At 44.2% G+C, this 22123-nt stretch overlaps 1 protein-coding gene across 1 annotated transcript in view; it reads left to right on the top strand.

Moving 5' to 3' along the window:
• PAH (phenylalanine hydroxylase) overlaps positions 1 to 17959 on the top strand; it is a 38912-nt gene extending 20953 nt beyond the window's left edge. Inside the window, exons 4-13 of the mRNA XM_009583984.1 lie at positions 3567 to 3655; positions 5830 to 5897; positions 8702 to 8898; positions 9267 to 9402; positions 10711 to 10780; positions 12326 to 12382; positions 13414 to 13509; positions 13833 to 13966; positions 16964 to 17079; positions 17686 to 17959. Of these exons, the coding sequence (XP_009582279.1) occupies positions 3567 to 3655; positions 5830 to 5897; positions 8702 to 8898; positions 9267 to 9402; positions 10711 to 10780; positions 12326 to 12382; positions 13414 to 13509; positions 13833 to 13966; positions 16964 to 17079; positions 17686 to 17729 (1007 nt within the window). The 3' untranslated portion in view covers positions 17730 to 17959. The remainder of the gene's footprint in view (positions 1 to 3566; positions 3656 to 5829; positions 5898 to 8701; positions 8899 to 9266; positions 9403 to 10710; positions 10781 to 12325; positions 12383 to 13413; positions 13510 to 13832; positions 13967 to 16963; positions 17080 to 17685) is intronic.
• The last annotated feature ends 4164 nt before the right edge of the window (positions 17960 to 22123 follow it).

The following is a 22123-nucleotide window of genomic DNA, read 5'->3' as shown; positions in this document are numbered from 1 at the left end:
TGCTGGTACAAATAGCGCTAAGGGTCCTCAGGATTTCCCTTTCACAGCCTGCCCCTTTCATCCAGCTCTGCAAGCTCAGAGCTGCTCTCTCTTAGCTACCGCTGGTGTCTGGGGGACCTGGGTGGAGGGCAGAGGTCTGCTGAAAATAGGTCAGGTATCTATAGGGGCTGCATGCTTAAAAGATAAGGTGCTGCTCCTGTGTAGGGGAAAAACAAGCCAGCCATATCCATGTCTGGGACTGACACCGCATCAGCCCGGGAGTCAGTCTGTCCCAGAGTTTATCATGAGCTCTGCACCAAGTACTTTGGGGATCTTGAGAATAAAATGTATTTAATGAAAGTAAGTCACTATTATATATCTGTTTTATCCCTTCTTGAATTTGCGATGATTCAAACCCTGCCCACCTAGACCTTTCTGAGTCAGGGCAGCAAAACCCTACAGACATCGCTGCTGAAATCCACTGCAGACTTCAGCCCCCACCAGCCTGTCTGCACAGCCCAGACCTGTCAGGTCATGGCGTGTCCCTGAGAATAGCAGTAACTCACTCTAACACTGACAAATCCTTTGCTGTGGGGCTGCCAGAAACCTTTTTTTCCAGTGCCTAATCCCAAAACATTTATCAGTGTGCCTCACCCCAAACTGATAGTGGGGAGTCTGAAGCACAAAACAGTGAAGGGATTCCCCCACCATCACACAAAGCTCAGTGGCAGAGCTAGGAGATGAACCCGGTGCCCCTCTGCCCATACAGAAAATAGGGGCAGGATGGCTGGGTGTGCTCACCCTTCACATGGTGTAAGTGAGTAGTGACTCCTCTCTAGGACTCAAACACACTTTTTTCTACTCACCCCCCCTGACCGGTTTAACTCAAGGGACTGGAGGTGCAGGAAGGTTGCTAACAGCAAGGTGAGAGAGTATTTCTGGAGAAACTAGAGAGCTAGCGGTACACCCAGCAAATAAAGTCATTCGGGAAGATCTTCCTGGGACTGCTGCTGCCATCTAGTGACTTGTTCAGGTCTGGTTTTTAGGGCAAAGCGGGAGGGTGTGCAGCTGGGAAAGGGGGAGACCAAAACCCGCTCCTGCTGGGCGGGAGAAGGGGAGGCACAGCCGGGAGCACTGCCGACCCGCCGGGCCGGGTCTCTGCAGCCCGGGCAGCCCGGGACCTCTCCCGGCTGGCAGCCACTAGCAGCCTGCTTTCCCTGGCCTGCCTGAAGCAAATCTGAGGGCTCCCAGTGGGAGCGTTGGATGGAGCCAGGCTGCTGGTGGGACAGCAGGTCAGGGGGAGCGAGCACTCTGCGTGGGGCTGAGCCGCGGTCGCCCAAAGTGTGTCCTGTAAATCTGCTGTTGTTGTGCCCGTCCCTCTGTGCAGGTGCCGCGCAGAAACCCAGCGCCACAAGTGCCCTCCGTAAGGTTAGGCTCAGCAGAAAGCAAGGCTGAATAGTCCTGGAAACAGAGTCATCCTCTTATCCCGTAGGTGGTCCACGTCCGGGATGAGCCCCATCAGCAAGGCGCTGCAGGGGGCTCATGCAGCAGCTGCCGGCTGGGGATCAGGTTCGCTTGGCACAAAACCCAAAATCAAATGGGGAGGTATGGCGGAGTGGCAGTGCTCCCAGCTGAGCAGAGAGCCACACAGGGGAATGAGCTGTTTTCCAAGCACTGACTGAGCAAGCAACACCCATTCATGCAAGAAAGTCACTAAATGAACTGCTCAGAGCCCCTGGGCTTGGGCCAGCAGACTTTTGGGTGGTATTAGCCTCAGAGTCCATGGAGCTGACTTGTACTCAGTGTGGGGAGCATACAGGACATGATTGGAGGGCCTGAGCATGGGGTACATCCTTAGATGGAGGTCTTGTGCCCCAGAAAAAACATGGTAGAACTGGAAGTTTTGCAGAGAGAAGTGACGTGAGTGCTCAAAGGTAGCCCATGGTTTCTGTACCTGAAATACACAGGTAAAGTCTCAGCCAGGACAATGGATGGTAGATGGAGGATCTGACAGGGATCTATAAAATCCTAGGTGACCTGCAGAAGGTGAATAACAACAAATGATGTTTGTATGCAGGAAATAATTAACATCAAATGAAATAATCAAGTTTAAAACAAAAGGGAGTAATTTTTCATATCACATGTAAAGAAATGATAGAGCTCAGTGCTGCAGAGTTTCCTGGAGACAGATGTGTACATGAATTCAAAGAGCAATTAGTTGTATTTGTGAGAAGTTCATCACAGGCTTTTAAATTCAGGCATGGCTGTAGCCTCTGACTCAGGCAGAAAGAAAAAGAAAAGAGGCAGGCAGCTAGGGTCAAAGGGCCAAAAATGTAAGAATGGGGCAGCAGAAGGGAAAGCCAAACAAGCCGAACCCAGCAGCACTGGCAACTCCCAGGACGTGCCCAGCTGCCAGTGGTACCCAGTGGTGGTACCTACAGTTGTGCTTCCTGAAGCGATGACAGTAAAAGGGAGAGGAATGGGCCCATGATCCCTGCACTCCCTCCATTGAGTTTCTCTGTCTCAGTGTTTCAGAGGGCTGAGGTGGCCAGGCCCAGTGGTGGCTGACAAGGAGGTCCCGTGCTTGGTATGCAGCCGGATCCTTCTGGAGGAGATGGAAGAGGGGGCTGCAGCCTGGTACAGCCACTGCACACCTGTGCCAGGTCTCTTGCTGGCGAGGGGACACGTGGCAAGGGACTGCCTGGACCACTGGGTGAATACACTCGTGGCTCCAGAAAGGAAGTCTGACTGGGGATGACTGCTCCATGTACCTCACAAGCTGCAAAGAGCCTCTCCTCATAGTGCAATTGCCATGAAGACAAGTGCCTTCTGCTTTCCCCTGTCTGAACACATTGCATCTGGAAAGCCCGGTGATTCTTCCTTGCCCTCCACCTTATGTCCTTCTGTAAAGGGAGGGCCACATGGGCATTACATGCTGTGTAGTTGGTGTGGTCCCATTTCATATTCTGGGTGCGCCTTAGGCAGTGTGTATAGTATGTGAGTTACAAGGCAATAGAGAACCCAGCCCAGAATGTTAATTAAATGAATGCATTATTGTATAATGACTGCAGTAATACAATGCTAGTCTGAGGTATTAGGGTGCCATTTATCATTTTATTTCAGCATCCTAGCTTAAGTGAGGCCACCAAGTAGGTCTTAGAAAGAGATTTTCAGTGTGTCAAATAATCCTGTATCCTTCTTGCTGTGGGGTTTCTTGCTGTTCCTTTGAAATGGCTGATTCTAGCTACTATGAAAGGAAGGATACTCTGGAAAAATTCCTACATTTTGGTAAGCCAAGAAACCAGAATAATAAACAGAAAATCATAAACATTACAAGCCAGCTCTGCGCCAAGGGCTAGACATTCCTGATGCTCTGTATTCTTCCAACAGTGCAAAACAGCCACAAATTCAAGACAACTTGCAGGGTTTGCTCTTGCCTCCTACTACAGGGAAAGACCATATCTGCCCAGAGAGTTTAGCCCCTTGTGTATGTTTCTTTATATTTATGATGGAAAGACGGAAAGACCAGAAGAAGGCCCCAAGTAACGAAGAAGCATACCAGTATCTATTTCTCTTCTGTTTTGCAGTGCCATGGTTCCCAAGAAGTATCCAGGAGCTGGACAGGTTTGCCAATCAGATCCTAAGCTATGGAGCAGAATTGGATGCCGACCATCCTGTAAGAAACAGAGCTTTTTTTTTTTAACATGTTTCTAGTTATTGGGACAGATGTTTCTGTCATTTGCATTTGCTCTGCTTTAAGACAAATCTAGTAGACTAAGTCTCATCTGGTTTAGGACAAGAAGGGTACCACATTTCTGGGGTTAGAATCAGCCCAATCCCTAGCATGAAATAAGTCAGACCAAAGGTTGCTTTGATATGAGCAAATACCAGGAGACCTTAAAAGTCATAGAGGTCATCAGAGCACAGAGCCACCACAGGGACACCTCTGGTTTTCCCAAGTGGCTCTGATATGGTGACTTCAGACTCATTTTGTGAATCACTAGCAACAAAAACTTCAGAAGCAGCATATCATAGCCCAGAGATAGGAAGACTTTTTTTTTCATCCTTGATCACATACACACGATTGAGCTTAGTGCCTTGTTATGTGATTGTTAAATCTGACATGACCCTTGTATGGTGAGACAGAACAAAAGAAAAGGTCTCTGTTTCAAAAAGTTTGTGGTTTAAATGGTAGAGTCAGAAAGTTTTGTTCATTGGCTTAGCTGATAAAAAAAAAAATATTCAGCGGTTTTTCAGCTCTTCCAGATACAAGAATACTTTCTGCCTCTATTCCGTCTCCAAGCAAACAACAACTTATTTTCATTTGTCAAAACACACTGAGTTCCATGCAGTGCAACAAAAATTGCTGCTATTAGTTTAATTGAGATAGGGTGATTATAAATAAATTACATGCAGTGCAACAAAAATTGCTGCTATTAGTTTAATTGAGATGGGGTGATTAGTCATTCACTACCTATTGCTTAATTCGAGATGTGTTATGTATCATGTACAATGATTCATGATGTTCAGTGTGGTCGTATGAAAAGCAGAATGAAAGGAGATACACTGAGTCAATGGCCCCCTTGTGTGTCATGGGGGAATAGACCAAGATTGTATTTGAAAAAGGAAACCAAAAAAAAAAAAAGATATTAAATGGAATGAAGCATCTCTGCTCCAGTTCCTAGAATTAGTTAGTGAGCAGTTTATGCCTTAAAAAGGAAACCCAGCTGCTGGGTTAAATAGGTGTGACAGTACATAGAGTGCAGAAAAAGAGAAATTAAAGGAGCCTGCCTTTTTAGTAGTTAAATGATATGGGATTTAATCACAAATACCTCTATGCCAGGTTAATCTTGGACAGTGCATTTTTTAGGCCATTGCCTGCCTCTTTTTGACTCACACTCTTAGATCTGCACTCTACTTCAGCTGTCTCCTGTACTTGGTTGTGTTTCATGGCCCCTCAGTCCAGTTGTGCCGTGCACCACTAAGAGATGCATTCATGAACTGCCACAGTCCTCAGTGAGTTGTTGCTATTTGCCCTGCAGAAGTATGTCCTAGCTTGGAAGGACGTTTCTCCACTTTAGGTGGTGAAGACACTCCTAGCCCTGAGGAACTTCTAGTCTAAATAGCAGGCACACTGGGATCGGAGAATGGTTATCCTAGATGCAGATTTAAAGATTATATTTCTTATCCCTGGTTTTATTGGTAATTAGCTGCAAAGGTCAAGCTCCAAACCACAGACATTCTCTGTGGTAATTAAATTCCTTCAAACGGTTGGATTTGTGGTGCAAATAGGGCTTTTTGGCCTGCTAAGTGACTAGTGTTCTTCTAACAGTTTGAAAATGAGCATCTTTAAGCGTGGTTCATGCTGAAAATCTGCTTAAAAAGTTTGACTGAGTTGATGAGTGTGTTTCTAATGTGGTTTAACTCTGCTCTTCTAGACCAGGTCAGCTCTGCTGGGAACTGCAACAAGTTTCCTAAGAAACCAGAAGGACATGGTTATCTGAGTGCCATTAATGAGGTGTATCGCTCTTGCGGGAGCACCTTGCTGGCAGTGTAAAGGAGCATGTGTCCCTTTTCGTGGCAAGTGGAAACGAGAAAATGAAAGGACTCGGGGAGCAATAGGTGCTGGGAGGTGTGGCTGAATGGTTGCTCTGGTGGCCCCGCAGATGGGGAAGGAGCGATGCCCTGTACAAGCAGGGTCAGTGGAGCTGGGCAGGATGAAGGCAGCTTCCCCACTCACCCTCCTGCACTTCTTGGACTGCACCAGCTGTGCCCAAGGGTGCTTGGTGAGAGGAAGACTGTTCACTGCCTGCACTTACACAGGGACTGACCATTGCTGTTTCTCTTTAGGGGTTTAAAGATCCTGTCTACCGGGCCCGGAGGAAGGAGTTTGCAGATATCGCCTACAACTACAGACAGTGAGTGCTCAGTGCGTGGGCAGAAAGCAAGCCCACATCTCCTGCCCTCTCCTGGGGCTCTCACCCTGCTGGCAATCCCTGTTTTTCCCCAAACATCCTCCTGCTGTTGGCTTTTCTCTGCCATGTGTTTAAATCTTCCTGTTCATGCATTTATCTCCAAATTGCAGTAAAACAAAAGTAAATTGTTCCAGGCACACGTTCAGAAGAGAATGTTGCCTCCCTTCTTTCCCCACAACACCCCTCTTCCCCGGCTTTGTTGTCTAATTGAGCAGCAGACTCTGTTGCTGCTACAAAGACCTGAGCATTGAATAAAGCCGCTTCTGGTATTCTTCCCATTAAACCAGGGCTGGGGGAGGAGTGCCTATCATTTACATTAAAGCAGGAGCTGCATACACTATTAAAATAATGAATAACTTATGGTTCTGATGCTAATCCAACGCCTGATACTCTACTTTTATCATGTCTGACCCAGCTGCAATCAGCAATTTGGGCTCTCATTTCCCAAGAAAAATAAATGAATAGAGATGATAAATTCAGTTAGAACAGGCTTGCTTGATTGCTTTCAGTGATCAAATCTGGAGGAGATAAAATTCTGTTCCCAGAGCCACTCACATATTTACATCAGTACTACTGGGCCTGATTCTTGCTGAGACTGGTAAAAATTGTGATTGCAAGGGATAAAGTAACATATGTTGTACATTTAGGGCTCCACTTTGGACAGGACTGCAATGAAAAGATAGTCCCTGAGCCAAAGAGCTAATGATTTAATCACAAAATGAGAGACAAAATTGGACTGATTGATGGAAAGCGAAAAAAGTCAGGAGCCCAGTTTATAGCTAGAAAATTTGGATAAGACTTTGTGGCCAGATGTAGATGGATCTAATGCCCATTTATAGGTATCCCGCAGAAGATTTACCTTTCTTGCATAACGGATAACAAATTCTGGTCTCTAGTTTGCCGGCCTTCATCAAATCCTACATAGAAATAAAACAAAAAACATGTTAGCCACCCCCTCCCCCCAAGATTCAAACTGAAACCATTGAAGATGAAGGAAACCATTATATTCCAAGATGTAACTAATTAATATTTAGTCTTTTATTCAGATCCTCAGACACATCGGAAACAGAGCCTATACAGACATGGACCTATGTCCCAAAAGCACCTTTTATGTGAAGTTCTTATACTTTCCAGTAAGGTCTTTCAGTAACAGAGCAATAAGCAGGGTGTGAAAGCCCACGTCTGGGCTTCTGGGGCTCATGGAAAGAAGTCACGTGTTTTTTGTGACTTTGGGCGTTGATTCAGGAAGGTCCAGATGCATCTGTGATCTCCTTGCCCTGCGTGCAACACCTGGCAGGCATGCCTCTCAGGGTCTACAGTGGGGAGGAGAGGTCAAAGGGGTGTCTCCAGCATAGGGGGACAGAGATGCAGAGAACTGGGCAGGAGGAGAGGGACAACCAAAGTTATCAGGCTTCATGGGAAGTATCTGAAAAGGCAAATGTGCTTAGCTTGTGAAGTCAACTACAAAGGTGAGGTCTGTGGTTGTTTGTCTCATACTCTTCTTCCTGCTATCAATTTCACCCTCTTCTGTGTCCCTTCTTTTGCACCTGTTTTTTTCTCTTTCCTCCTGTTGTTTGCCTCTCTCATCTGCCTTTGCTCTTTTGCATTCTCTCCTGATACATTTACCGGTCGTTTTTGTTGAATGCTTAATTTCCCTGACTTCTCTTTTCTTTGTTTTTAGCTTGCCTCTTCCCTCTGCCTTCTTTTGCTTCTGGCCCTGTTGATGCCTGAAATTTTTTAATGGAAATTTAAAAGGTTTTTAAGCCATAGCTTCCCCCTGTAGCCCTGGAAGGTGACTGAGGATTACTTAGGAGTGCTATAGGAACAACAACTCCCCAGCAACCCTCATAATTCAACATGATGTTTAAAGCTCCACAGATCAAGGAGGGCTGATACAGAGAGACAGAAAATGACGGTGCTCCAGAGGAGCTGCCCTGAGGCTCAAGGAAAAAATGAGGGACTGGGAGATGGTGGGGTGTCATCAAGAGTTTAACAAAGAGTCTCTGGGGCTTGGAAAGCTCCAGCATTATTCCAGCAGTGATGTTAACCCTATTAAGTTACTTAAAACCCTTTGATTTTTCAAAGCCGCTGGATTCACCTATGGCCCTATCATTATTGCTAAGGAATTGACTATTCACAGGAGGCCAAACGACATTGCTTGTGATTGTCTAATTCCTGCTAGCTTCAACATGAGCTAAGCACATGGAGGCCTGAGGGTGGGATTTGACTCAAAATTACTCATTACAATTATAAAAAGTCAAACTGGCTGGAGTCTGCATCTGTTACAGCATAAAGCACAGATCAGAATTTCTCTGCCTCTCCAAGAAACAGAGTTTTCTGGAGCTGATGGTTTTCCTGTTGTAACCAAAACGATTAATGTAATGTGTGTTAGAGCAAGAAATACAACAGCTGCTCCATATCTAGAAATGCAAATAAATTGAAACCAACAGCCACTAAATATTTTTAGAAGAACATCTTGATAAAACAAATAAGCACTAATTTATTTTTACCACAATAGCGCAAGGAGTTGTCTAAAGGCCAGTATCTCAGCTGAGGTCAGTAAAGTCCTTCCCAGCCTGTGCCTAAGGGCAAGTGAGGCTCCTTTTGCACCTGCATGTCAGACCAAAGGCATCTCTCCGCCTGCACCAGCAGCTCCTGGCCAATGCATGTAAAGCTCCTGAGTACGATGCTGTGGCATAGGACGTTTTCTCTGTCGTTCCTATGGAGGGTATCCATTTTCTTTCCAGTGGCCAACCTATTCCTCGAGTCACCTACACAGAAGAAGAAAAGAAAACATGGGGCACTGTTTTCAGGGAGCTGAAGAGTCTCTATCCAACTCATGCTTGTTATGAACACAACCACGTGTTCCCACTGCTGGAGAAGTACTGTGGCTACCAGGAGGACAACATTCCCCAGCTTGAAGATATTTCAAAATTCTTGCAGAGTAAGTCTGAAGCATATAAAAGAACCAAATTAAATGAAAGGCCTCAGCTGTCAGTGGGGGTGGTGCTTCCAGAGATGGAAAAGCAGTCCCTGCTTTATCACAGGGTCCCTGTGGTGCTTGGGCACATCACTTAGCCTGTGTCCCGGTCCCTCTCTAAAACTTCCGGGGGTAAGATGGTACAGATGCACAGATACTGTGACGATGGTACACATGGGTAAAAAATTCCCTGCTCTTTCACAGCTAAACTCTGTTTAACATAAGGAGAGCAAAGAAAACAATTAACAAACTTTTTCCACTGTGAGGAGTCCGGACAAGGATAAATCAAGCACATTAGCTGTTTTTAAGATGCCATTTTTTTGTCCCTTCAGCCTGCACTGGATTTCGCCTGCGTCCTGTTGCAGGCTTGCTCTCCTCTCGGGATTTCTTGGCTGGGCTGGCATTCCGAGTATTTCACTCTACACAGTATATTCGCCATGCGTCCAAACCCATGTACACACCAGAGCCGTAAGTACTTTGGCACAGAAAGTGTGTAAAGTTGCAGTAGACTCACAGTGGGGTCAGCCTAACTGATAATAACCATGTGGAACTCTGGGGCAGTCCTGGGAACAGAGCTAATGGAGAGTGGCCAAGTGACTGCTCTCTTCTGAAAACATTTTCGGAAGATTTCTAGTCTTTTTAACAAGCTGCATCCTCTTCTGCAAGTTCTTATGGGACTGATCAGACAGTTTTGCTACTGAAGGCATGCTTGTGTGGTGGCTGGGAGGCGAGAGAGCAGTGTACAAAGGCATTTAGTTTAGCTATTAGCACCCAAACAGTGGTGTGAAATCTAGTGCAGGAATGACTCAATATTTTGCAAGCAAGCTTCTGGCAGCAAGATAGAGGAAGCCCAGATCATTGATCCCTTACCTTTTTCAGTTTCATATTGTAATGTTTCTCTCTGTCCCTGTCCGTTGTCCTTTTCCACTTGCCATTTTCAAAACAGTTTTCTTCCTCTGCTTCATATTGTTGCAATTCTTCCTCCTCTCCCTACCATTTGTTTGCTTCCTACTTCTTCACACAACCTCCTTTTCCCCTCCATTTTTCTATCCCTCATTCTTCTGATTTTCCTCCCTGCTTCTCCTCACCCCATTCTCATTGTGCACAAAGCCAGGCAGAAATATGTTTCGCAGGCCTTGCCCTCCTGGGAGCATCTTATCTCTCTCCCCTTTCCATCTCACCAAACGACTTCTCTGTCTTTGAAAAATCTAGCAGTCCCTAGGTGAGTTCTTCCCCAAACATGCCTGTCCAGTTGCCAACTTTAACTTGTGATGAAAATAGTCCCACCTGAGGAAGGGTGAGCTTCCACCTCTCAGTGGGAGGCTGTGGGCCTGAACATGGACTGGAGTTGAGCTCGAGGTGCATATTGACACCATGGTGAATTGTCTTAGTAGCCCGAGCTTCATCTGAAGAGGTTTCTTGTCCTTGAGACTGAAAAGTCCATGTTCCCTTTGGTGGGGTGATTTCTTTCTGGGCTTTCCTGAGCTGGGTGGGCAGTTGAATGGATGGTTTTCTTCCATAAGGAAAAATAAATAATATATCATCCTTCCTTTGAGGGATGTATGATGATAAAAGCACTGAAAACCCTGGAGTGCGCAAGCCTTTCCATCACAAGAATAATTTTAGAGCAAAACCTTTTCCCATGAGTCTTGAGCATTATTTGCTGGTAGGAGCAAATACACATGCTCCTGACTATGTGCTGAGTCTAGGGCATTCATCCAGCATTGATGGACTTTTTCTAAATTAAAGTTATTCAGATGTCATGTTTTCCTGCAGTGATATTTGCCATGAGCTGCTAGGACATGTGCCTCTTTTTGCTGATCCCAGTTTTGCTCAGTTTTCCCAGGTAAGTTGCTCAGTGGTTTTACTATTTTTATGATTGAACACACCAGAGACTAGGCAACTCAGAGGATGAACCAAGAGCTATGAGGGGTGGGGTGTTTATTAGCATATTGTGTAAGAGTGGCTGAGGCTGATTTATTTATTGCTTGAAATCTTGACACAAATCACTTAGGTGAACTCATACACCCAAATTCCAAATGTCTGTCTTCTGTGAGTTGTTTTTTTACAGGCAAACCCTTTGTGAAGCCATCATCTAAAACCTTTTTGTAGATGTTGATCCTTCTGAGCAAAGTTAAATGGCTCATGAGTCAGATGAATTATTGCCCCACCCTGCAGTCCAAATGTTAGGGAAAGTGAAGATTTTTTTTGTTTTCTATTGAAGCCACAGAGAAGGCTGAGTAAAGTGGGGAACTGTCCCAGCTGCAAGCATGGGAGAAGGCTGGAGAGGAGCTTTCCTTTGGTAGTGTTAATGTCTCTGGAAAAGAAGCCAAACCTCAGTGAAGGAGTAAACTTTTGGCTGCATCTTACCAGAAAACATGAAAAGACAGAAAGAAAGTCAGAAAGAGGGAAAGACAGACAGACAGGCAGAGAGAGAGAGAGAGAAAGAAAGAAAGAAAGAAAGAAGGAAAAAGGAAAGAAGGAAAAAAGGAACAATGGAAAGAAGGAAAAGGAAAGACAAGAAGAGAAAGAAAAAGAGAGAGACAAAGAAGGATGGAAAGAAGGATGGAGGACAGAAGGGTGGAAGGACAGAAGGAAGGGAAAATGGGCTCGATGTAACATCCTGCTCACAAGACAAAAGTTGACTTGATGTAGTTGGTAAGCACTCAGTGTTGCCCCCAGGCTCTGCCCTTTCCCAGAACTGGGGTTTCCTTCAAGGTAAGCCCTACCGCACCTTGGCTTATTAGGATTTGACATGGTGATGGCTGCTCCCATGCTTTTGGTGTGGGTGTGTGTGGGGCTCTGATTTTGCACTGTGCAGTCCTCCCTGGAGCAAACCAAGAAAGGTACCTGTATGTACAGTCTTGTTGGCTGTCTTCTGAATCCAGCTATTGTGTGCCTCCTGGGAAAGTCTCCATTAGCTCCTAAGGTACAAATAAGCTCTTTCAAATCATGCCGTGCCATTCAGAAAAAATAACTCAAGGCTCCAGGAAAACTCCTGCAATCAGGGCCCATCAAAACAAAGAGAAATATTTAAGGTGTGTGGATGTGACTGATTTACCTCCTTTTGACCATATCATTCTCTCGGGTGTGCATTGTAGACTTGACCAAAAGCCTGTCAAAGCAAGAGGAAAATTTTATTTGACCTCAGTGGGCTTTGTACCAGGCACAAAGGATCGTGCCTTGTAAATGACACTTGGACAGGACCCTTTGTTCATTTCTGGAGAGATTTCTGGTTTAAAATTGATGTTGCATGATAGGAACATGTCCTGTAAACATTTGTGTGTGGTAGTAAGTGATGGTAACATTTAAAATGTGAGAAATTACATAAGACGAGACAGGAAGAATGTTTGCAATAAACAGCTTGAAGAATAATGGTTTATTGTTACAGGAAATTGGACTGGCATCTCTGGGAGCTCCAGATGATTTCATCGAGAAACTCGCTACGGTAATTTAATAAATGAGGGCTCAATTTTCCAAAGCACCCTGTGTTGTCTTAATTCTGCTGCCACTGAAGTCACTGATAGAACTCCCATAGAGTTGAATGGGAACGGAGTGAAGACCGTGATTGGAAAACCCCACCCTGAAACAGTTGCATTAAAGGAAAATAACTTTGGCACCCCTTATTCAAAGTGACAGTTGTGATTAAACACAGAAGCCCAGACAAGATTTCCTCCAGCACAAACATATTGGGCAAGAAGAGATTACATGTTACTACACCCCCACAGAAAATTTCAGGAGTCAGCTTCAGTAGTTGTTCTACCTGCAAGTGTCCCTTCTCTTCCACCCTGCCAGGCAGATAATGTCCTCTGCAGTCAGTGTGGCTCACCTGAATCCTACTCTGAGACTGTTGAGACCCAGAATTGCAAACTTCAAATGAAAACAAGGATATGCATGCGAGATTAGTGTCCTGAGTGCCAACTCACCTGGGCAAAGCATTGCACCGTCTTTGCTGTTTCTGATAGATGAGGTAGTTCTTTTGGGCCAGAGCAGGTACCCTTTCAAAATGACAGGCCAAGAAGTCAAACTAGGCCACACATCATCTTCCTTCAATATTGCACTAACAGCCCATTCCCTCTCTTGCTGCTGCAGCTAGACGCCCTCTGTGTGAAACAGGACACAAACTTCTATCAGCTAAGGTTCAAACTTCAACTGGGTTGGCCGGGCAAAATGAAATTTTATTGCTATAGTTTCATTGTCTCTGCTCCTCTGACACATTTTTAAATGTAAGCACAGTAAAACACAACTCTCTTTGTCAGGGAACTGAAATGATTCGTGGGCACATTGAGTCTAGCACTGTGCCCCTTCAAGGTGAAGAATTCCAGTTTGTGAGGACATTTATTGTATTTATACAGTTGATATTTGATGCATGGCAACTTTTTAAATAGAAATGTAAACTCCAAATATATTCAAATCAATTATGTGTGCCTGCTCTTTTTGATCAAGGAATCATGTGTTTCTGTCTAATTTTCTTGCTAGGTTTATTGGTTTACAGTGGAGTTTGGACTATGTAAGGAAGGCGATTCACTCAAGGCATATGGTGCAGGGCTGCTGTCTTCATTTGGGGAGCTGCAGGTGTGTTCTATAAAACAACATTTCAAAGACGTTTATAATCACTCAAATTTTTCTTCTGAATGTCTTCAGATCCTTATTCTGCTTTGTACTTTGTGCATAGAAGTAGCATGAAATGTCGTACTTCACTGAAGAGCTCTAATAAATGTGTCAGTGTGTACGTAATACAGGGGACTCATACTTGCTTCTTTCCTAGTAAGCAACATTGTCATTGTATTCCACAGGAGCAACTCTTTCCTGGGTGGCATTCAGTAGCTCTATCTTTCTTTCACAGCAAATTCAAGCACTTTTTAACTGAAATAAATTTCTTATCCTTTTGCTCATAGTATTGTTTATCAAGTAAGCCTGAGATTCAGCCTCTTGTCTTGGAGAAGACTGCTGTGCAGAAGTACCCTGTTACTGAATTCCAGCCTGTCTACTATGTTGCTGAAAGTTTTAAAGATGCAAAAGAAAAGCTAAGGTAATCCAGTCATTCCATATAAGATCCAATTTCTTGTCCGCTGCCAATACAATCGATCCCCTTGCCATAACAAGTCTTGGGTTGACAGTAATGTTTTGAGAGGCATTAGAAAAAGTTGTGCAATGCTTAAAGAGACTAAGCAGTTGTTACAATCAAAATCTTGTTATGGGCAATAAGGGGAACATACCTTATACATGAAGCCAAGAATTTGTGGATAGTCTAATTAAGAGTTTCATCTGTATAACCAAAATGCAACAAAAAATTATTATTAGTCCAACTGCAATGATACTAACACTTAGAGTCAAAGCTAGCTAATTAATGCAAAACAAATCTCTTTAAGAATACTATAGTTATAAGTTCTTGTACAAAAAATCTCCTAGTATCTACTCCTTTTCCTCTGAAGTTATGCTAACCCTTACACTTTCTTTTGTGTCTTTAGTCAACAGTTTCAGTCTGGTGGTGGTGGGTGGACTTGTCAAGTAAGCAGCATCTTGAGGTCTTCAGAGCAGGGCTGTGATGTTAATGAATGGAGCTTCTTCCTCTCTTTTGTGAGGAAGTGGATGGTATTGATGCTTCCTTTCTTCTTCCTCAGCCCAAGGTTTCCTCAGAGCCATTTTTATGTTTTCTAACATGCTTTACATCTTGCTCTTTCTGCATTGGTCTGCAAATCTATGTTAATTCTGACTTTACAGTTTATGTTAAATATTTTTTTCTTTGTCCCTTTTGTTTCCTCTAAACCTGTGTTTTTTCCTCAGCTCCTAAGTTTGCTTCACTATTAATGACTGACCAGTGGGGAGCTGTTGATAGCCTGGGGACAACCAGCATCATCCTATGCTCGCACCTTTAGGGCCTCTGTTATCAGCCCATGCTGGTACTCCTTTATGCTGCATCATTACTTTAGGGTCAGACTTAGGTCACTCCGTACAGCGTAACTACTTGCTATTCCCGCCTATATAAAAATTATTAATGATAGGCATTATAGCACACAGTTATTCAGAATTAAGCAAAACTAAAACAAATTAGGTAATAGCTGCACGGTCATTAGACAATTGCTATTACAGCTAAACAAAACTACAAGCAAGCCTAATAAACCCAATCCTGAGGCCTGTGTGGTTAGCTTAATACAGAGCCTCCAGCTTGTTACCAGCAGTGTGTTTACAAGACTAGAGGGCTACACAGTAAATCTTTCAGTCGTCTGTGACTGAAATACAGATTCGGTTCCAGTTCAACAAGAGTTTGAAATAATGGTCCAGGTTCAGTTCTGGTTCTTGAAACAGAAATGGCTCAGACTGTGTTTGGGGTTCAGCTTGCGTTACACCTCACAGCAATATTTCTATTTCTGTTTAAAAAAACCACCAGTGTATTTCTGGATGTTAGCCAAGCCACTGGGGGTTAGCCTTGGTTCACACTCAACAAATTTTTCACTTGGAGATACCACACAGGGACTTGTCCCAGACCTGCAGTCTCTTCTCTCTCTCTCTTTCCCATTCACAGATAAGCACATACCGAGACCCAAGATATTCTGCTGCCCCAGGGTCCCTAGCTCCAAAGTCTTCCTAGCTACCTCCCCTGCTGCTTCCTCAGTCATCATAAGCCTGCAGCCTCTCCTTCTTCCCTTTTCTCTGGGAATACCTGAGAAAGATGGCCTTCTCTTCTGGTTTGTGCTATTAATTTCCTGCACACAGTTTCTATCTTCTTTGTATATTTCTCTAACTGAGTAGCAAAACGGAAGATGCTGCCTTACTCTGTGAAAATGACCTTGGAGCTTCTTTTAATTGTTTCAATGACCAAATTGGAAAACTGGTTAAATTGAAATAGAGGTCTGGGGTTTGGTCCAGTGTCTGTGTTCGTGGCTTGCACCTGGACATGTGTGTTTGTGTGTGTGATAGAAACCTCCCTGAAAAATTACTCTGAGACTGACCTAAAATATTTCAGCTTAAGGCATTCATATTCTAATTAGGATCTTACCTTCAGCTGAGATTTACGAAGACTGTCTTCTAACGTGGATCTCTCCCCTTAGAAAAACTGGACTAATGCCACTAAACACTTTCATCCTAGCCAATATATTTTTTTTCCACTGTCGCACCTTGTGGCCTGCTCATACTGAACTCTATTTGAGACAATGGCCTTAGCTGATAATAATTAGGACTAAACTGAAGGACCAATGTGGAGATGGCATCCAGCATATTCCACTGTTCTGGGCATATGGGATTTACCATGCTAAGTCACAGTCTGGATAGTGGGGTTCCATAATCAACTCCTGTGGGCTTTCCTTCCTCTTTTAGCAGTAACTTCAGTAATCCAAAGCAGATATATAAACTAGTATCCTGCTGGGATCTACAAGAAGCCTGGAACAATAGCTCTGACCATCTCATCCCATTCAGAGTCCTTCTTTCCACAGTTCTGTGGTTATACAAATTAATATTTTCCCAAGATACCAAAATCTTAATGTTTCTGCCACGGAATTAACTATTTTGCAGAAACGAAGGCTGCAAATAAGGGGTGGCAAGAAAGTTGCTTCACTCCATTGACTATCTCCTATCTTTGCAATGACCTGGAAGCCACTACCAACCATGCCAGAAGTTAGCACCCTGCTTGCTCCTTGGTATGCCAGGATGGCATAGGTACTTGACCTTACTTTCCCAGAAATTGCAGACTTGGATCAGGATTCCTATATTTTGCATTACTGAAAGGAAAATGAGGTTTTCAGGTTTGGCAAAACCCAGTAGCTACATAGTCGGCCTATACCAGGAACAATGTTGCCATACCAATAGCATAATTAGTCCTGTTCGGAAAAAACCAAAGGTGGTAAGGACAGATGCAGATTCAAGCATGTTACAGAATGCTGTAGGTCTCAGATCACCCTGCAGGAATTTCAGTTATTTCCTCTCACAGATTTTCTTATTCCCCTCATCAAATGCACACACCAAGAAAAGAGTGAGTTACTGAAAAAAGGAGCTTTTCAAGTTTGTATGTGGTTTTGTATTTTTGCCCCAGGAAATTTGCTCAAACGATCCCTCGTCCTTTCTCTGTTCGGTATAATCCGTACACCCAGAGGATTGAAGTCTTGGACAATGCAAAGCAGCTGAAGAACTTAGCCGACACTATCAATAGTAAGGAACTACAGATTTGTTACCTTGAATTCCTCAAAACTTGGATCAGAAATAGCAACCACAAAGCAGATTTCGCCTGGTTGCATTTAATGCTCTGAGCCTGACCAAGTTCAAGCAGCACACATCTCCTTTCTGGTGCAAAAATTGCTTCCTAATTCCAGCCAAGCTTCAAAATAGCATTTCCACTTGACTGTAGTTTGTTACATCTGAAATATCAAGTTTTAGTGGAGGGGCTAGGAAAGGCCAGAGGGCCTTGTGGTGGATTCTGATGTGTGGCTCTAGCTGTTCTCAGTAACAAAGAAAAGGAAAAGCTTGGCTATAATCACATTTCCTTTTGCCTTTCTAGCCTTTTTCCTGATACGTTTTCCCCCTAACATTGGCTAGCCTGCTAAAAGCTGGCACCCCTGATTCTGTGAGCCATCCTTGCACGGCTGATGAAGGCAAAGGGCTGACTCTGCAAATGTTACTCCAGTAAGACCCTAATAAATAAGTCCAATCCAGCAATTCTTTGTTCACCTTATTCTTTCAGGGAATGGATATAAAGGGTAAACATATACAGGTGTGTTAGAAATGTAAGATTAACTGCTCTGATTCTTTCCTTTGCAGGTGAGATGGGGATCCTTTGCAATGCCCTCCAGAAGATAAAATGAAGATTCGCTGTAACTTGCTAATCACTGGCTACTGACTAGAAGCTGCCATATGCAAATACCAGTCTTCATCTAGTCTCAGTCTATTCTCTTCCTGTGTATTGCATGAATGCTTATGTTATATATCTTAATTACTATAGATTAACAGAGAAGGAGACACCTACAGGTGACCCTTGACTATTTTGGTCTTCAGACACTAATCCATTTTTTCTCACTAATGCGAAAAATCACCTTAGTTCTGGAAACCTGAGGAAAGCCTTCATCTCTCTCATGCCAAAGGTTAGCAGAAGGAGGAGATCTCCACCATGCAGAACTATAGTCTGCTGCAGCTGTGAGGTTGCATTACCACCCTGGGCCCAGAGCCAGGATGGTAATGACTAACAGAGTAATCCACCTTACTTTCTCTCACAGTCATTCTCCCCTCAGTCCCTCACATTTGTGCAAGGTTGCCATGGAGTCCCAAACTCTACACCTTTGGCCCTTTGTACCTCTACTTTTACACACAAGCACCTGTATCCTGATTTTGGTTTTTTTTCCTGAAAATGTGATGTTGCCATTGATCCAAAGCACAGACACAGCTGCAGCCTCATTAACAAAGATTTATCACTGTGTATAAATACATTGTATTTGCACAAGCACCAATCCCCAAAAGGTTTGTGCAAGTCAAGAACGCTGTATGCTGTGATGTGTCGTTGGCTTGCAGAGCGGAGTCCCTAAGCAAGGCACTGAGGCTGCCTATCCAGAGCATGGAGTCTGTGCATCAATACAGTACCCACAAAAAAGCCCCTTCAGAGGAGAGTTACCTAAAGGCAAGTCTGTGTGGCTTTTTGCTGTCGGATGTGAGGTCAGTTTGTCAATACTTGGTGCAAGCAAGAAACCATGCAGATGTTTTAACAGGGCATCAAGGCCTTATTAGTCCAATCTCAGAGCTGTGCTGGCTATAATGTTGTGTAACATCATGGATTCAGAGCTGATTCAAGACCAGCCAGCTTACAAAAAGGGGAGACCTCTCATAAGAGACATAATCAGCTACTTACTGTGGAAGGCTGACGTGTGAAGGCTACCTTGTGTTGTGTGCGTCCTTCTCTGGGAGTGCTTTATTCAGCACTGCTACAAGGTGTCTCCTAACTTTCTGGACAATCCAGGAGATGGATACCAACACCTTAGAAATGGAGGAGAAGTGGTTCTTACAATGAAGCTGAAGACATCAGAGCCTTCCAACTCCTAACTCACTGTATCTGTGGCTAGAGTCCCCACCAAAGCTATCACTGACCTGGGTTAACCGTGTCCCAGTCTGAGTGCATTCAAACCCAAACATGATATCTTTCAAGACAGCTCCTAAGTCATGATACTTTTTGGAGTCTCCTTCCTTCTCCCATTTGAGCTTTAATCTCCCTTTTTTGGTTAAAGCAGTTTTGTTCTTCCTGGATTATACCTCGACTGAGGCAGCAAATGGAAGAAAGGGTGAATCCAGCTTAACTCAATGGCTGAGCCATGGAGAGAGAAGAGCTTGGCTGTTCAGAAAGCTATTTCTGTATTTTATCCAATAACTTTAACACAAAGCAGCTAAATGGACTGGTCCACATTGTATAATGCCTCTCTGTATCTCCCTAGTTGAAGGAGGAAGGAGATCAACACTTGTACATTGGAACAGAATGGAGCAAAGCAAAGCAGAACAGTATTTCCAGTTTGAAATAATTCTGCATCATGATACTAACATGATTCAGGAGTCACATTTCTGTTAGAAGATCCAAAGATGGAGAGGGATTTGAAAGTCCACAAGTCTCATACCTACTATTGTACTACTCTTGTACTTATAGCTTGAGAATCAATGGAGCTTTAATGTAAGCATCATCCTTTAAGAAGATAGAAAGTACAGCTGTTTCCATTATATTTATGGTGGGTAATAACATTAATCTAAGCATACCAGCTGGAACCCTTTTCAATAGACATATACTTATGCAAAATGGTATCATTTTGGTGCTTTGAAGTAAGCTTTTTTATCTCTGTATCTTTTTTCTTCCTTTTTTTTCTCATGACAATGTCTGTGTAGGTCTTTCAGTCCTGCTTGGCATGTATTTTAAATGTAAAGTAGCCCATATTTTTCTCTTTTAATATAATAGGACCCATAAGGTGTACCACGAAGAGACAACTTCATCTCAAGGGTGAAGTCTTTCAAACTAATCCTCAGACAGCTTTCCAAGCTTCTCTGCTTCTGGCTGTTGTTATGAGTGACAGCAACAGTAAATCTATAGTGATACTGAGAACCCAGGATTCATGGTTGTCTTTTATGTGCAAGTGGAATGGTTAAAGAGTATTGATGCCACACATCTCATTCTCTCTCCCTTAATGCAGGTTTAAATGAGCAATAACTTCAGCCAAAGCAGCATAACGTAGCTGTTCAGCAAGACTGAGAGATGAGAAAAAGTTAAATGTTCCGTATTTTAAAAGCAGAGGAAATATACTGAAAGTAGATTTTCTTGCAGAGCAAATTAGCTGGTGCATAGGTGGTTTAACTAGTACAAATAAGTTGCATTTTAAATAGCACTTATTAATGGGTGACTTCTTATTTCCATGCTAAAGAAAATTAAAGTTGTGTAGCAACCTGGCCAGTTATCTGGCCAGTGTAATTCCTTTTTATAAGGTAACCACACAGGTCAAACAGAATTAAATACCTAGGTAGGGGGGAACACCCATTTGAGGTGGGTTCCAACTCAAGTATCACTCATCCAGACAAGATCATGAAACTGATATTAAAAAAAAAAAATCTTGATGTGTGTAACTTCCTAGAAATGTAGAGCAAAGCCTTGATTGCTCTACCTTTGCATACTCTGTATATCTTTGTATGCTACTCTTACTAACCTATCCCAAGCTACTCAAAAGTAACCTTCCTCTCTTCTATCCCACTACGATTACATTTTTTGATGACCTCATCTCCAGCTCTGTTTCAGGTGACCAAAGAAGCCCTCTCATGGGGCCCTCTTCCTTTGCAGTGACCTTGGCCAAGGTCAGCGATGGTGATTGAGGGGGGAGTTGTCAGCATAGGTTACACAGGGAGGTGGTCTCCTCTAGGTGTCTTAAGATGCCTAGATATGACAGCAGCCTTGGAGTAGGGGTGCTTTATTCCCCAAAGGATGCAGAAAATGTTGAAAGAGAGATTAAGCACAAGAGGACCCCACAGGAGTGCATTCTTTTAAACGCTGTCTTTTCACTGCTTTAAACCATTCTGGCAGTTGGCAGAGAAGACTTTTTTCATGTTCAAATGTAACCATTTAAACTAACCTAAATAAACAGAAATATTAATGCTGCATCCATCTCAAATGAATAGCACTGTGCTTGTACAGGATGGAGATATTCGCAATGGGAACAGATCAAAAATGGGCAGCTTGTTTGTGGAGATCAGCCATGGCCTTTTAAATCACTCACCCCAGAGGCTGCACGAGAGGGGGTGAGCCTACTCTTGGGGTGGGAGATCCCCACCTTCTGCAGGGAGAAGCTGCCTGTCCCCATGGGAAAGGATGACACACTGTGCTCCAGCACTTGCATAGCCCTTCAAACTGCAACACCCAGACTAAGACCCCTCCTCCTGTGCTCCTAGAGGTCCCCAAAAGTGCTGAAAGCAGGACTCTGGGATGTCTCAGCAGAGCTGACTTACACCATGACATCATGGGTGAGGCCTTCCCAGGCCTGCCCCAAGCATGGATTCGAGGTGGTATTGGAGTGTCCACTGGCTGGGCAAGGACATTTCACCCCCTGGAGAGCCAGGGCTCTCTGTGCTGATTGTGCAGTGGGCTGCAAAGCTGTGCTGTAATCTCTGCCTATGCTGCTTCCACTGTCACACTGGCTGATGAGTCCAGTCTGGTTCTATACAGAAACGTCAATTCATATGCAGAACCGTGATTAGTGCCGTACAAACATACAGAGATGGGATACTCTGACACTGGAGCATAAAGCCAGCCATAGGAGCCTGATGTCCCTGCTCTGCCAGTATTTGTGACCAGTGCCTTAAACACGCATCTTGAACCCTAGGGCTTTCACCCACATGTCCACAAGTAGCTGGAGTAGGAGACCTTGTGCCATTTGTTGTTTGTGCCATGCATGTGGCCTGGATGTGGGGATGCGTGCACCCACCCTTCATGAGAAAGGTCCAGTTTGGACTCAGATAGACTCAGCTCAGCTCAGCTTGTTCTCCTGTGCCCAGCCTTGCCACCACTGCGAGGGGAACGTGGGAGTGGGAAGAGCATTTTTCCCCCTTAAAGCCCACTTCTCCCTCCGCCCCGTTCAGTTTGCAGCTGCAATTGAGCCGCCTCTGAAGTGGCCCCTTGCCCTCCCGGAGCCCCCTGGGACATGAGCCGGGCCGGGGGTGGGGGGCCCGGGGCAGCCCGCGGAACGCAGGG

The sequence above is a fragment of the Fulmarus glacialis genome, unplaced genomic scaffold (assembly GCF_000690835.1).
Source record: "Fulmarus glacialis isolate BGI_N327 unplaced genomic scaffold, ASM69083v1 scaffold14840, whole genome shotgun sequence".
NCBI lineage: Eukaryota > Metazoa > Chordata > Aves > Procellariiformes > Procellariidae > Fulmarus > Fulmarus glacialis.
The sequence above is the reverse complement of the archived record's forward strand: the minus strand, read 5'-3'. Positions and strand labels throughout refer to the sequence as shown.